The following is a 13724-nucleotide window of genomic DNA, read 5'->3' on the forward strand; positions in this document are numbered from 1 at the left end:
CTCATTGAGTTCATGGAGCACACAGCCGGGGACACCATCAGGTCCCATGGATGCTGTGTTTTTGCTTTGGAGAGAGCAGTTCTCACTTGGGCGCTGGAGATGTTTGGGGGCTGCAATTGTTTGGTATAGATATCTCTCCTTTTGGGGGAGGGGAGAAGTTTGCACTGAACCTGTCAGCCAGTATGTTGGCAATGTCTGTAGGATCAGTAATCTTCACATCATTTTGAACTAGCTCTGAGCATATCTGGGAGTTTCCTCCCAGGTTTCTAACATAGCTAAAGAAGGCCTTATGATTGTCTTTTGAGTCTTTAGCTATTTTTCTCTCGAAATTTGCTTTGGATGATTTTATGAGAGCTCTTAGTTTTTTACTTATAGTGATCAAGGGTGTCTTACCTTTTAAGGATTTTGCTCTATCTTGTAGTAGCTTCCTCCTTTTGTTGTAGAGTTTGTTTATGGCTGGGGTCCACCAGACTGGACGCTTGCCTTTGGTACAAAGAGTCTTTGTTTTGCTTGGGATTGCCTTATCCATGCAGTCCTGCAGGTGCTGGTAGAAGGCATTTGTAAGTGATTCAGCGGCTTGAGTACTGTTTTCCGCCCGTCCGGGGGGCCTTAAAGGAGACCACACTAGTCTTTAGAAGTGTGAAGTCGGCTTTTGAGAAGTTCTTTATTGTGGTTTTTTTTATTTGAGGTGGGGGTGGGATGAGGACCTCCAGCGAGATTAGTTTGTGGTCTGATCTCACCAGTGAGCGGTACACCTCCGGTGTTGAACATTGTGCTCCCATGTTCGTGATGATGAGATCAAGTATGTTATCTCCTCTTGTGGGGATGGTGACTAGTTGTTCCATGGCATTTGAGTTTATGAATTCCAGGAACTTTTGGGCTAGGGTGTTTGGGCTTGAGTAGTGTTCCCAGTCTATATTAGGGTAATTGAAGTCACCTAGTATGATGGTGTTTGGTGATACATTTATCCCCTCTATTGTTTTCAGGAAGGCCATGTGAGGTTCCTGAGTTTGTGAGGGTGGCCTGTAACATGCTACAATTTGCAGAGCAGTCTTGCCTATGGTTAATTGCACCTGGATGGTCTCCGATGCATCGTGCATTGCCACCAGTCTTGAGGTGTGGGTGTCCTTTTTTTAAGAGAGGAAGATGAAGGAGTTATGGAAATGACCCCTAGTGGCCAATAAAACTACAGTTTCAAGTCAGTAACCACCTCTACGGGGGGCAGGGAAGCTGCTCAATGTTAGTCACTGCCACTGATGAACACAGAGACCCTCCTTCAGCCCAAGCAAAAATGGCCTCACAGAAACTTTCAAACAGTTCAGGAACAGCAAGCCTGTAACTGAACTTTTTTAACTCTCAGAAAAGTGGGAAAAAGCAAGATTTTTTTTTTGTTTTTGTTTTTTACAGAGATAGCAGAGGTTCACAAGTAATATCAAGTTATAACAGTGCAGTAAATTGACCCCACACAAGAGTGCTAGGTCAAGGACAGAAAATATGCAAATTTTAAGAAAAAAACAATTTAAAATTAAGTGCAAACAGGAAATTCAGCAAACAGCTTTTGGTTGTGCTCTAAATACAGCTACTAATACAGAAATCAAGTTTAACAAGCCAGAAAATGCTCAAGCTAGGCAGCTATGCAGAAAAACTTAGCAAATAAACAGAGAAAAATACTTAAAATCTCAAAAGTGGCTCCTTCTTCTCTCAGCGCTTTTTCCTCTTGGAGGGTGCTTCACCAACAGCCAACAAGCCTGAAAAGACGCTCAAACCACGAGGCAACTAGGTTTTAAGAGAGGAAGATGAAGGAGTTATGGAAATGACCCCTAGTGGCCAATAAAACTACAGTTTCAAGTCAGTAACCACCTCTACGGGGCAGGGAAGCTGCTCAATGTTAGTCACTGCCACTGATGAACACAGAGACCCTCCCTCAGCCCAAGCAAAATGGCCTCACAGAAACTTTCAAACAGTTCAGGAACAGCAAGCCTGTAACTGAACTTTTAACTCTCAGAAAAGTGGGAAAAAGCAAGATTTTTTTTTTTTGTTTTGTTTTTACAGAGATAGCAGAGGTTCACAAGTAATATCAAGTTATAACAGTGCAGTAAATGACCCCACACAAGAGTGCTAGGTCAAGGACAGAAAATATGCAAGTTTTAAGAAAAAAACGATTTAAAATTAAGTGCAAACAGGAAATTCAGCAAACAGCTTTTGGTTGTGCTCTAAATACAGCTACTAATACAGAAATCAAGTTTAACAAGCCAGAAAATGCTCAAGCTAGGCAGCTATGCAGAAAAACTTAGCAAATAAACAGAGAAAAAATACTTAAAATCTCAAAAGTGGCTCCCTTCTTCTCTCAGCGTTTTTTCCTCTTGGAGGGTGCTTCACCAACAGCCAACAAGCCTGAAAAGACGTTCAAACCATGAGGCAACTAGGTTTTAAGAGAGGAAGATGAAGGAGTTATGGAAATGACCCCTAGTGGCCAATAAAACTACAGTTTCAAGTCAGTAACCACCTCTACGGGGCAGGGAAGCTGCTCAATGTTAGTCACTGCCACTGATGAACACAGAGACCCTCCTTCAGCCCAAGCAAAAATGGCCTCACAGAAACTTTCAAACAGTTCAGGAACAGCAAGCCTGTAACAGAACTTTTTTAACTCTCAGAAAAGTGGGAAAAAGCAAGATTTTTTTTTTTGTTTTTGTTTTTTACAGAGATAGCAGAGGTTCACAAGTAATATCAAGTTATAACAGTGCAGTAAATGACCCCACACAAGAGTGCTAGGTCAAGGACAGAAAATATGCAAGTTTTAAGAAAAAACAATTTAAAATTAAGTGCAAACAGGAAATTCAGCAAACAGCTTTTGGTTGTGCTCTAAATACAGCTACTAATACAGAAATCAAGTTTAACAAGCCAGAAAATGCTCAAGCTAGGCAGCTATGCAGAAAAACTTAGCAAATAAACAGAGAAAAAATACTTAAAATCTCAAAAGTGGCTCCCTTCTTCTCTCAGCGTTTTTTCCTCTTGGAGGGTGCTTCACCAACAGCCAACAAGCCTGAAAAGACGCTCAAACCACGAGGCAACTAGGTTTTAAGAGAGGAAGATGAAGGTGGATTGATAAACTGAAGTAAAAGGAAGTTGTAGTAATTGTGTACACACTCTGAGGAAAGAGAGGGCTCGGAGCTGGGTACCTCAGAACTCAGTAGTAGACTGGTATTAGATCAGTGCACTTCCTGGTGTACCTATACCAGGATTGGAATGAGGGTGTGCATCTCTGTAGACAACACTAAGATATTCAGAAGAGTTGATTTAAAATGAATAAGTAGCCACAGCAAAACTGAATAACTAATCCGTTATTGTATGTTTTGCTGCAGAAGGAGCAAGCCATGGAGAAGTGGGATGTGTTGGGAGAACATTGGGGTAATGCAAACAAAGTGGGAGCATGGAGAAGTAAGTTCAAACTGTCTTTTAAGTACAGTGGGAAAATCCAATGAGAAAAATTAAAAACACATCTCTGTTGCCTTTACTGCTGCTGATCTTTGAATGCGAGTCTCTTATACTTCAATCATCCACCCCATTAAATATACCTCTTTTGAAAAGGGTGTAAGTGCAGGGTTACTGGGAACTGGATATGACCACTAAAATGGTGTGACACCCACCACTACGGCCAATATATGATGGGCACCAGTATGTGTCACCCCAAACTGGGCCAGTAATCAAGGACCCTGAATCCTCACCACTGACACTGTAGAGGGATGTACACTTGGAATACAAATGGATACACTCAGTATTTTCAGATGCAGACCTCTCGTGTCAAGTACAGTTTCCTTTAAGAGCACACAGGGAACACACTCAGCCCAAGGTCTGGATGTATCTATATCTGTCTTCCTGCAGATCTTCAATAAGACGGAATCCCCACTGCGACAGCTGTTGGGTTAGGTCTTCAGCTGATTGTCCAAGCCAAGCACTCCAGCACTCTTTCGCTATATAAACCCAGTGCTTTGTATCACTGCCCCAAGTAGCTGGCACACACACCCGGAGAGATTTTGATTTCACACACACACACACACACACACACACACACACACACACACACACACACACACACACACACACACCTGGGAAAGGCTGGTACAGATGTACCTGCTGTGCCCATTTCTGCCCAGAGTATAAGGTAGTTATCACTGCCACCAGACTTCTAGCTAGGTGTGCTGGCAGAAGTCATACATCCACTGCCCTACTTCTCCCTGGCATGGCTGACAATACCTCCTGTTGCCCCAAAGGGTATTAAGGGCAATAAAGGAGGTTCTCATTTGTGCCCTAGCTGTGTTCCCCTATGCAGTAGTGTGTTGTGCATCAGTGTTATAGTACACACTTGTGCTACTGTATACATAATCCAGCTGAGGGCAACTACTAGGCACATGTTTACTGTCTTACTCCATGTAGAGGCAAACATGTAGTAGCAAGAGCCCTCCTTCTCACACAGAAGATGAGCATGCCTGGGGCTGTTGCCTTCCTGCCCCATTTGGCCATGTGCAGTCCAAGTTCACTAATTAAATCCCTGTCACATTTGGTACCTCTAGGTTTGTCAGCTTGGACAGGGCTATTTGGATGTACAGGAAGAGGTAGCACCACTGTAAAGTAGAAGTTATTGCTCTGTATCTGGAGTTGAAGAGACCTTTTTGGAGTACCATGTGCAGTTCTGGAGATTTCATCTTTATATATGTAAAGAGAGATGCAGTCTGCAAAATGGGGAATGCTTCAGACTGAATGTATGTACTCCAGAAGAAAGGAGGAAGCATGGCATTGTTGAACTGTGCACATACCTCATGGGAGTCCTACAGTAAAGCATTATTCTAACCAAGTTATGCAGTAACATAAGAGGGAACATTTGATTGACATTTTAAAGAAGTTTTCTGCAGTGACAGAGAGCCTAGAGACACATACTACGGTCTACCTGAAATATAATTGGTTTAGGTACACAAAAATATTTAAGAAAGAAAAATGTTGTGCTCAGAGTAATCGGTAGGAGGCAGGTTGCTATCTCCTTAGGAGTCAGTTAAATATAAACTGGGTGGATCTAAGTAGCCCTCGCCCTGCTGCCACTGTCAGCATGTCTAAATGTAGCTGTTGATATTTGCATTCAGTTGTAATAGAAGACTTTATGTTACCTATTGTATAGTGGATGATGACTGCACTCTTTCTAGTATGTTGACCCATTCTAACCTTAACTTTTTTCTGATATCCTGTAACTGTCAGAGGCAATGAGTGCGTACAACAGCCATGAAGAAGGCAGGCTAGTTTATCGCTTTGGTGGTGACCCTGTTGGATCGTTTGTTCAACCGCACCTTAGACCACTAGTGCCATCTATTGCCCATGCCATGTTTATGGATGTTACACACGACAATGAGTGTCCAATCCAGGTGAGGCTTTGGTTTTTGTAATATTGTTTTGGTTTCAGTATTTAAAGTTGTATGTTTATTTTGTGATATTTCACAAGCGTTTCTTATATACATATATCTGTTGTGTCTATAGATATGTCTGCAGATGTGTGTGTACACACACACACACGCACACTTTTTTTCTGGACACAGGTTGTGAACAGCAGTTCATCTGTACCTTGTTTCTTCCTGTAGGAGTACTTGGTTATAAGTGGATTATCGAGTAAATAAGCTTAATTTTTTTTTCTAATTAAAAAAGGAGGTTTTTCAAGAGAAACCTAAGCGTCGCTGTTTAACTTTCATTACTATGGTATGTAGGCAGAAGGGTGGGAAGGTGACCATTTGCTGTTAGTCTGCAGTCTTTTGAGACTGTCTTGCAGCAGGTAAACCATACCAAGCTTGTACTTACATGCAGTAGGGCCACACTCAGCAGTCTGTATAGTAGTCATGTTTGGGGCGTGAGAGGAAGCCAGAGGTACCATCAGAAAATCTGCAGGAACACAAGCAAAACATAGCAGTCTGTATAGTGTTTATATCTGAGATGTGAATATCTGAGATGTGAGAGAAGCTAGAGACACCATCGAAAAATCCCAAGTTAACAGAGGTAGAATATACAGACTCCACAGTGAGAAATTCCTCCTGCATCTGACCTTGTTTAAAGAAGTATTCCGTATATTTCCTATACTGATTTCTTGCTGCTTTCTCTACTGGATTAAGCTTGGCAGTTTATGTAATCCAAACTTGTCTGTTTCACAGTTAACCTTGTCAGATTGCGACATATTTAATTCAGCCACAAGGAAACATGCCCCATAGTTTTTCTACTTTTTATGTAGGCAGAAATTTGAAGGTCGTAGGGAATCCCGAATGCAAGAGTTAGGCATTCTCTTTCTTCTTTCCTCTTGATTTTTGTGATTTGCTAACATCATAGAAAGACCAGCATTAAATAAAGAAACATCTATATTCCATTATATCGTCTGCTGCTGTCATCGTTGGATGTAGGTGGCATTGCAGCTATTAATCTGCAGCTGTGTGTAGCGCACACTATGAATATGGACTATACGTACATGTCTCTTGTTTCCCAGACTGTATATATCTGTGTTTAATAATTGCAAACTGTATTTTCTGTTGTACTTTTTTTTTTCTTAAGGGGGCTGGCATTCCCCTTAGCATATTACTCATTGTTAAGGAGGTTCCTTACCCTATAAATGGGATCATAGATAAATACAGTGTAAAAAAGTTTACATTGCTATCAATTTTGAATTAAGTTACAAGTGTTATTAAATGACTACTTCTACAGCTACATGATTTTGTACAAGATAGCAAAATAAATGTCTGGCAAGCAGTTTTGAGTATTAGTAACACTACTAGCATAACATTTCTTTTTTACATTGAAGTTGTAGCACAGACCAGCATTCTTAATCACAAATGAAGCTGAGTTGATTGTTTATGAATTTTCCTTTAAATCTGTTGTTTTTAATTCCTTTTCTTGCACTCCTTCGTGCTGTTTTACTGGGGAAATGTTTTTTTTTTCCTTTACAATACTTTATCGTCTGGATTTGTTTTATCATTTGTTATATTAGTGATAACCTCAGAGGTAAAGTTGTGCTCAACCATCACCCTTTGCCAGTGTCACAAACTAGAGCAAAAAAAAAAATGTTTAAACTGCGGGAATGCTTCCCAATACATGTCCCCCCCCCCCCCAAAACATAAGTCTGAGCAGGTATCTGAGGCTCCTGAAATCCAAAAGCCAGTCATGTCCCATCTCTGTACCCTTCCCCAACCCTCCTTTCTCTCATTTTACATAAAAAAAAAATAAAATTTCCTTTCAAACTGTAACAAACTTTTGGCTACAATGTAACAAGCAGTTGCTACAGTTTGTTCTGTACATGGAGTGCTACATCTCCCAGGTTTTAGTTTAAATATGTAAACTGCAGCAAAGGGCTTCCTGCACTGATACAAGCAGTTGCTCAGTTTAGACCATGCAGAGAGTGCTACAGCTCTCAGATTAACTGGAAATGTAGTATCAGCTTTTAAAAGTTGGTATGCATTAACAAGCGATCAGGATAGGCCATTTGCGCACACACACCCAAACACTGTACACCTGGGGCAGTTGCCCCTCTTGCCCTCTCACCCTGGATCAGGATAGGCTGATTGCACACCACACACATGCACACACCCATACATTCTACAACTGGGGTAGTTGCCTCTATTGCCCCCACAACCTACCTACACTATTGGCTCCAGTTCCTTGACTTGCTGTTTGCAGTGCTCCTTTTATCAGGCACTCTGTATGTCCAGGTCGTTCAGGAAGTTTACCTTATCTGTGCACCCAGTGGCACCCAAGTAATGAAAGTGGTAGGACTAAGAAAACCTTGACATGAATCCATCCCAGCTGGAAGGCATATCCTGCTATTTCTCTTATCGAGGTACAGACCAGTGGGCTAGCCTTTTGTTCTGTTAAATTATCCTGTCTTCCTCCAGCTGTAGACAAGACTGCTAAAACCCTTTAGCCAGCTGTCCCTTCTTTCCTGTAATGGATATCCTTCAGGCCTGATCTTCTGTGTACAAATTTTTCAGCATACCACTCTTGGATGCAGGAGCATATTATTTCCCTACGTATGCTGGCTTGGCCGACTATAATTGTTTTTGGGTGTACTACATTTCATCTGATTCAGAAGCAATATGGAAGTAAAAAAAGAATGTCTTTCTCTGCTTCTGTCAAACCTGTTTTTTTCCAGACCATGTATAAGCTGCTTTCCATTTGTCAATTACATGGAAACACCTGGTTGTTAAAGAGCAAAATAATAATAAAAAAAAAAAAAAACAAAGAATATCAAAATCTTTAATAAAAGTAAATAAAAACAGTAGAATTCAAAAACTGCATTTTGCATTGGGGAAGCCCCTTTCACCCCCATCCTACAGCTGTTTAAATCATTCTAACTGTTGAGGTTACCCACCCTATGAGAAAAAGGCGTACCCTTTTCCTGAGTTTGTGCAACCTCCAAGTTAGAAGCAGCAGTGTGCTTCTGACATTTGGCTTCCTGATTTTGACCTTACAGTTGACCTCCTTATCACTGACATTTAGATAATATCCTGTAGATGAGTTAGTTTAAAACTTTAAAATAGCATGAGCTAAAGTGCAAAAGATATTTAATTTAATGTGTTACTTAGCAAATGAATACATTTTTAAAAAATAATAGGTGAACTAGTGCATATTTGATACTTTTCAGCAATGGCTCAGACCACAAAGTCAAATATAAGTTTATGTGCACAGTAGACTTTCAGCCAGAGTGTTTTTATGAGATGAGAGAAAATTAACATGCTGGAGAAAATCCACACAGGCCCAGAGAGAAGACATACTCCACTCAGTGACTGGAGGTCTGGCTTGAACACAGGCACTGTGAAGTAGAAATCATACACAGACCCTCATGCTACTCATGTGAGATGTGAAAAAAATATACATACATACTTTTTTGCATTTTAAATTAACCAGAATACTGCAGTTTAGCAAGTGATTTTAGTGGTTGATCAGATGGCCTGTTTATTATTAAATCGAGTGTGCTTCTCTTGTCTTTTGGTGGGTCTTTGAATGTTCTGAGGCTGGGATGTACACTGCTTAGCTGCACTGTGCCATTATTTTAATTTGGGTAAAAATGTGCTTACATTAGAAATGAGACCCTCTCCAGTTGAGGAGTGTGGATGTGCTGCTGTTTGTTTCCCATTTCTTTGTCTGTCTGTGTGTCTCTCTGTCTCTCTCTTGGAGCAGACAGCTTCCTTGAAATTAAGGTCAAATAAGTATGTTGAAATATCCTGCTGTGTGTTTTAGGAAACCTGCAGATCTGATGTCTTTTTCATTTTTCCTCAACAAATCAGTTACAGATCTAACCCTTGGATCGGACTCAGCTGCTTACTTTTGACTTTGGATAAAACTCTCAAGTTCCTCCCTCTACCTATGATGGCCTTTTCCATACCCAATACCTTAGATCGAGTTTGCTGCTGTTGTGCTCAGACATAGGGTCCTTTTCTCAAGCGTTTTGTACAGCTTTTCTACATTCTTTTCATATGTGCAAGTTAACTTTTTTTTCTTAAATGGTTACCTTTTTTATCTACAACCCATATTTCTCAGCCTGGAAACATCAAAAATCTGGACAAGGCCCATGGAAAATAGGTATAAATCTGTACACTGATTAACATAAAATTCACATACATAATTACATAACCCCACACACTCCAATGGAATTGTGGGATACCAACTTTCAAACGCAAACTGAAGAGCAGACAACCAAAATATGGCACCATAGTCCTCCTGCAGCCATTCCAATGTCCCATTACCTGGCTATTTTGCCCCATTTGCCATGTGCATTCTGCTTACTTCTACAATGATTATTTGGATTTTATTTTTACATTTTATAGCACAATGCACAAATATTTGGATTTTATTTTTACATTTTTAGCACAATGCACAAACACTAATAGACATCTGCTAAACAAAGCAATACTGTCTCACAATGAAAACAGACTTAGCATTAAATCTTCTCTGCCCTTGAAACTCAAATTCATTGAAACCCACACCACATCAATAGAAAATGCAACTGCCCAGTGGTGGATAAAGATTGCCTTTGGGCTGTTTTCAAATCATAGACCCCTTTCACACAAAACAAGAAACATACACGTGTTCTTCAGTACACCTTCCTGACTTTATTAAATTAAATTCCTTGTGTAATACAGCACACCTGTTAGACTTAGAGCACATTTTAAATGTATTGTTTGAACATTTTCCAGTAGGCAATGAAACAAAATGCATGAACCAATAATGACAAACTGCCCAATTCAGAACATTTCCATCATAAAAGTCTACTTACACGCACACACTTTTACATATATAGAATGACAGAACTGTAACCCATGGGCATCTTGCATAGCTTCTTGAACTTATTTTCAATTTCAGTTTTTTGCTTGACTTACTCTGATTTGTGTTATCAAACAAACTCGGTAGCTGTAAATGCACAATAAAATAAACTAGGCAAACTGCATGTTTTAAGACTTCCAATTTTTAGTCCAAGTACTGACTCTCCTACATTCATCCTGAAGCATCAAAACTATCATTGTAATGCAGATGCTGTTAACTGGCCACTTTTGCTTATCCACTGTCTGCAGTGGAAAAATGTGTTTAATCTTGAATGCTGGAAAATGTACTGTGTTTGTTTAAAAATATTTTTCTTATAATGCAGTGCAGAACTTAATAATTATGATTTCCTGTACCTGAATTTGGGTTAATGATACCTTTTGCTCTTTCCACTGAGGCACAAATCTCCTTGTGCATGACATTTTCTCACTTCTGTTGCATCTGTAGCTACACCCTGACTTGTTACACCCACCCCCTTTAAAAGTGCAACAACACAGTACAGTATCAGCAATGCATCTACATACTGTGGGAGTAGAACCTACAGCCTTCTGCATCAAAAGCAAGTTATTTAAACCTGTTGTGCTATTAACAATGGAAGCAGACTCGGCATAAGCAACACTAAACTTCTATTCCCCTGAAGCTCTCAGCTTCTTGTAAAATTCACTCAACACAACTGTATCTCTCAGATTTGCAGCACAAGAAATCTGTAAAAAGCCAAAATGTATTGGGGGGGGGGGGGGAGTCCAAAAACCAGGGTCACATTTTAAACATTGTATAATTTTGGAAAGTTGCTAGAAGAAAATGTTGTGTTACCACCATGTGTTGCACAGCCAGGTCTTGAACCCAGGACCCTGTGCACTACAGTCAGAGCAACATATAACTATGCCAAATCAGCAGTTTCCTGAACAATAGAAAGACTGAAACTTAAATGGTTATCATTTAGTGAATTCAGTTCTTACTTCTCACCATAACTCTCAACCTCTTAGCACAAAAAAACCTGGACAAAGCCAATAATGGGGGAATACAGAATTTAGTTCTCACCGTAGCTCTCAACCTTTTAGCACAAAAAAGTGGACAAAGCTAATAATGGGGGAATACAGCCCCAAAAATACAGACAAATTTCAAATACTGATCTTATAAACTTAGAAAATTGTTAGAATAAAAGGTTTTGTGTTACCATTTATTTTCTGAAGAATATGAAGTCTGAAATTCAAATGCCTGTTCTTATTTAGTGAACTCAACCCTTCACTGAAGTCTGGAAAGTCACAGATTTTGAGGAACAGAACAAAAGCATGAGGCATAAATTAGGAAAGTTTTCAGAAGGGGTGGTGGGTAGGGACTTTAGGCTCTTGTTACCTCTACTCAAGGTTCAAGGTTTGAGCCTTATTACCTCATTTAGCCACCAGGTATATTCACCTGGGGTATTTTCTACACACACACACACACACACACACACACACACGCACATGGAAACTGCTCATTCTATCCAGCTTTACATCATGGTTACACACACACACACACACACACACACACACCCTCCTCCTACCTTTACAGGCAGCTCCAGCTCAATAAATATCCCTCTTCTGCAGCTCCATAAATATCCAGCACATGAAAACAGCAGCATCGCAGTTAAGGATTTGAGCAGCCGGAAATGCACGCACGTTGAGCTTCAGCTCAATTCCAACAGGCTGGCAGGCTGTTTTATGGAGCTGACGTCATCGCGCATGTGATGACGTCAGCTCAGAAAAACAGGAAATAAAATTTTAAAATAAGCATCGGGATTTTGGAAATTAAGGAGTGCCACTTGAATCGTGGCACCCCATTATTTGGACCCCAAAACTCAGTAAAAACAGAGTAATTCGGTACTGTTGTGTGAGGTATGCTACAACCTCCCTCTTAGTTTTACAGGATGTTCTTCATCTCACATTGCTGCAGTCCTTACATATGGGGTAGTCCGCTGTCCTCGGTCGGCCCGAATACCAAAGTATTAGGCTGACGTCGGTCAAGGCGCTTAAAACTGACATTAGGACGTCAGGGTACAAAAGCGCATGACCGACGTCATATCCTCAGTCTTTTTTGCCGCATGGTCCGATGCAGAAGCAGCGTTGCAAGTGCCGTTCGGTGTTCTGAAATTTTTCGAGTTCGGAGTTTCAGACCGAATCCAAGTTGGCTAAGTACCCCGTTGGGGATTATTTTGTTTTTTTCTTGCCTCAGTGTAGTACCGGATGTCAGAAAAAGTGAATAATTGTATTTCTTGTGGGAAACAGATACCGCATAGGGATTATCATTCTTTGTGCATTCCTTGTTTGGGGCCTGAGCACGACGTAGTTGGGTGTCGCTTTTGTGCTAGGTTCAATAAGCGCACTATTAAGCGAAGGTTAGATTGTGCTAGGCTGGTCTTCGGTAAGCGGTGCAATTATAATATGCCGTCGGATTCTCCGGCGCCTGCTTCCACAAAGAAGCGCAAAGACAAAACAGTTAAACCCAGGCAAGATGAGTCGTCCATTCTGGACGCCGGTTCTTTAGAGGCTTCAGTGGAACCGGTGGGTCCGACGGAGACTTCTTTAGAGTCTCAGGGGGAGACTTTAATTTTGCAGGATGTGGCCTCTCTTGAGGCAGGGCAGGCTGAAGGGGCTTCTCAGGTTACTGTACTCCCCTCCCTTCCCAGGGTGGTTAGGCCCTCTCCTTCTGTTTCCAAGGCTTCTCCCAGGGGCAGGCCAGGTTTAGCATCTGTTGGTGTCACTCCTAGTTCAGCAGGGTCTGTGCCTAAGAAGCACATGCTTAAAATGGCAGAAGATTTGATTACTCTGATTAGAGGTTCTTTGCCCCCTCCTGATAAGAGGAGCCAGAGTTGGGAAGTTTTGAACAGGCTTCAGATGTTTCAGAGTCTTCGGCTGAAGACTTGCAGGAGTACTCTCCTTATTCTGATTCTGATGCAGAAGACTCCACTCCTTCTGCTTCTCCTCCAGAGGATTTTTCTTTTTCAGAGACACTTCACTCTATGAGGGAGCATTTTTAGTGGGAAGGTCAAGACTTCTCTGATTCTCAGAAAAGGCTTAGGGAATTTTTGCTTTTACTTCAACATAGGCCCTTAGCTATACCACCTGTTCTAGATGTTGTGCAGGATGTGTTTTCAGAGGCTTCGCTTAATCCTGATTCTCTGCCTCCTGCGCCTGTTAAACCAGATAGGTATTACAGGGTGCCTGAGGCTCATAAATATCTTTATAAGAGTCATAGGGCGGACCCAGAAACTATTAGTCAGGGACCCAAGGGTGTCAAGGCCTCTGTTGTAAAAAATCCGGTTCCTCTAGATAAAGAGGCCAGAGCTTTGGATAGATGGGGAAAGAAGGTCTATACTTCTTCTACCTTAGCAATGAGGGCTTTGAATT

At 41.0% G+C, this 13724-nt stretch overlaps 1 protein-coding gene across 4 annotated transcripts in view; it reads left to right on the forward strand.

The window, feature by feature from the left end:
• The window catches only part of AGL (amylo-alpha-1, 6-glucosidase, 4-alpha-glucanotransferase), a 1248201-nt gene that overhangs the window by 595893 nt on the left and 638584 nt on the right, over positions 1–13724 (forward strand). For all 4 annotated transcript variants that reach the window (XM_044085615.1, XM_044085617.1, XM_044085614.1 and 1 more), the window contains exon 14: positions 5248–5411. In XM_044085615.1, coding sequence (XP_043941550.1) covers positions 5248–5411 — 164 coding nt within the window. The remainder of the gene's footprint in view (positions 1–5247; positions 5412–13724) is intronic.

Source organism: Protopterus annectens, chromosome 10.part0 (assembly GCF_019279795.1).
Source record: "Protopterus annectens isolate FY-2018-M chromosome 10.part0, PAN1.0, whole genome shotgun sequence".
Lineage (NCBI taxonomy): Eukaryota > Metazoa > Chordata > Ceratodontiformes > Protopteridae > Protopterus > Protopterus annectens.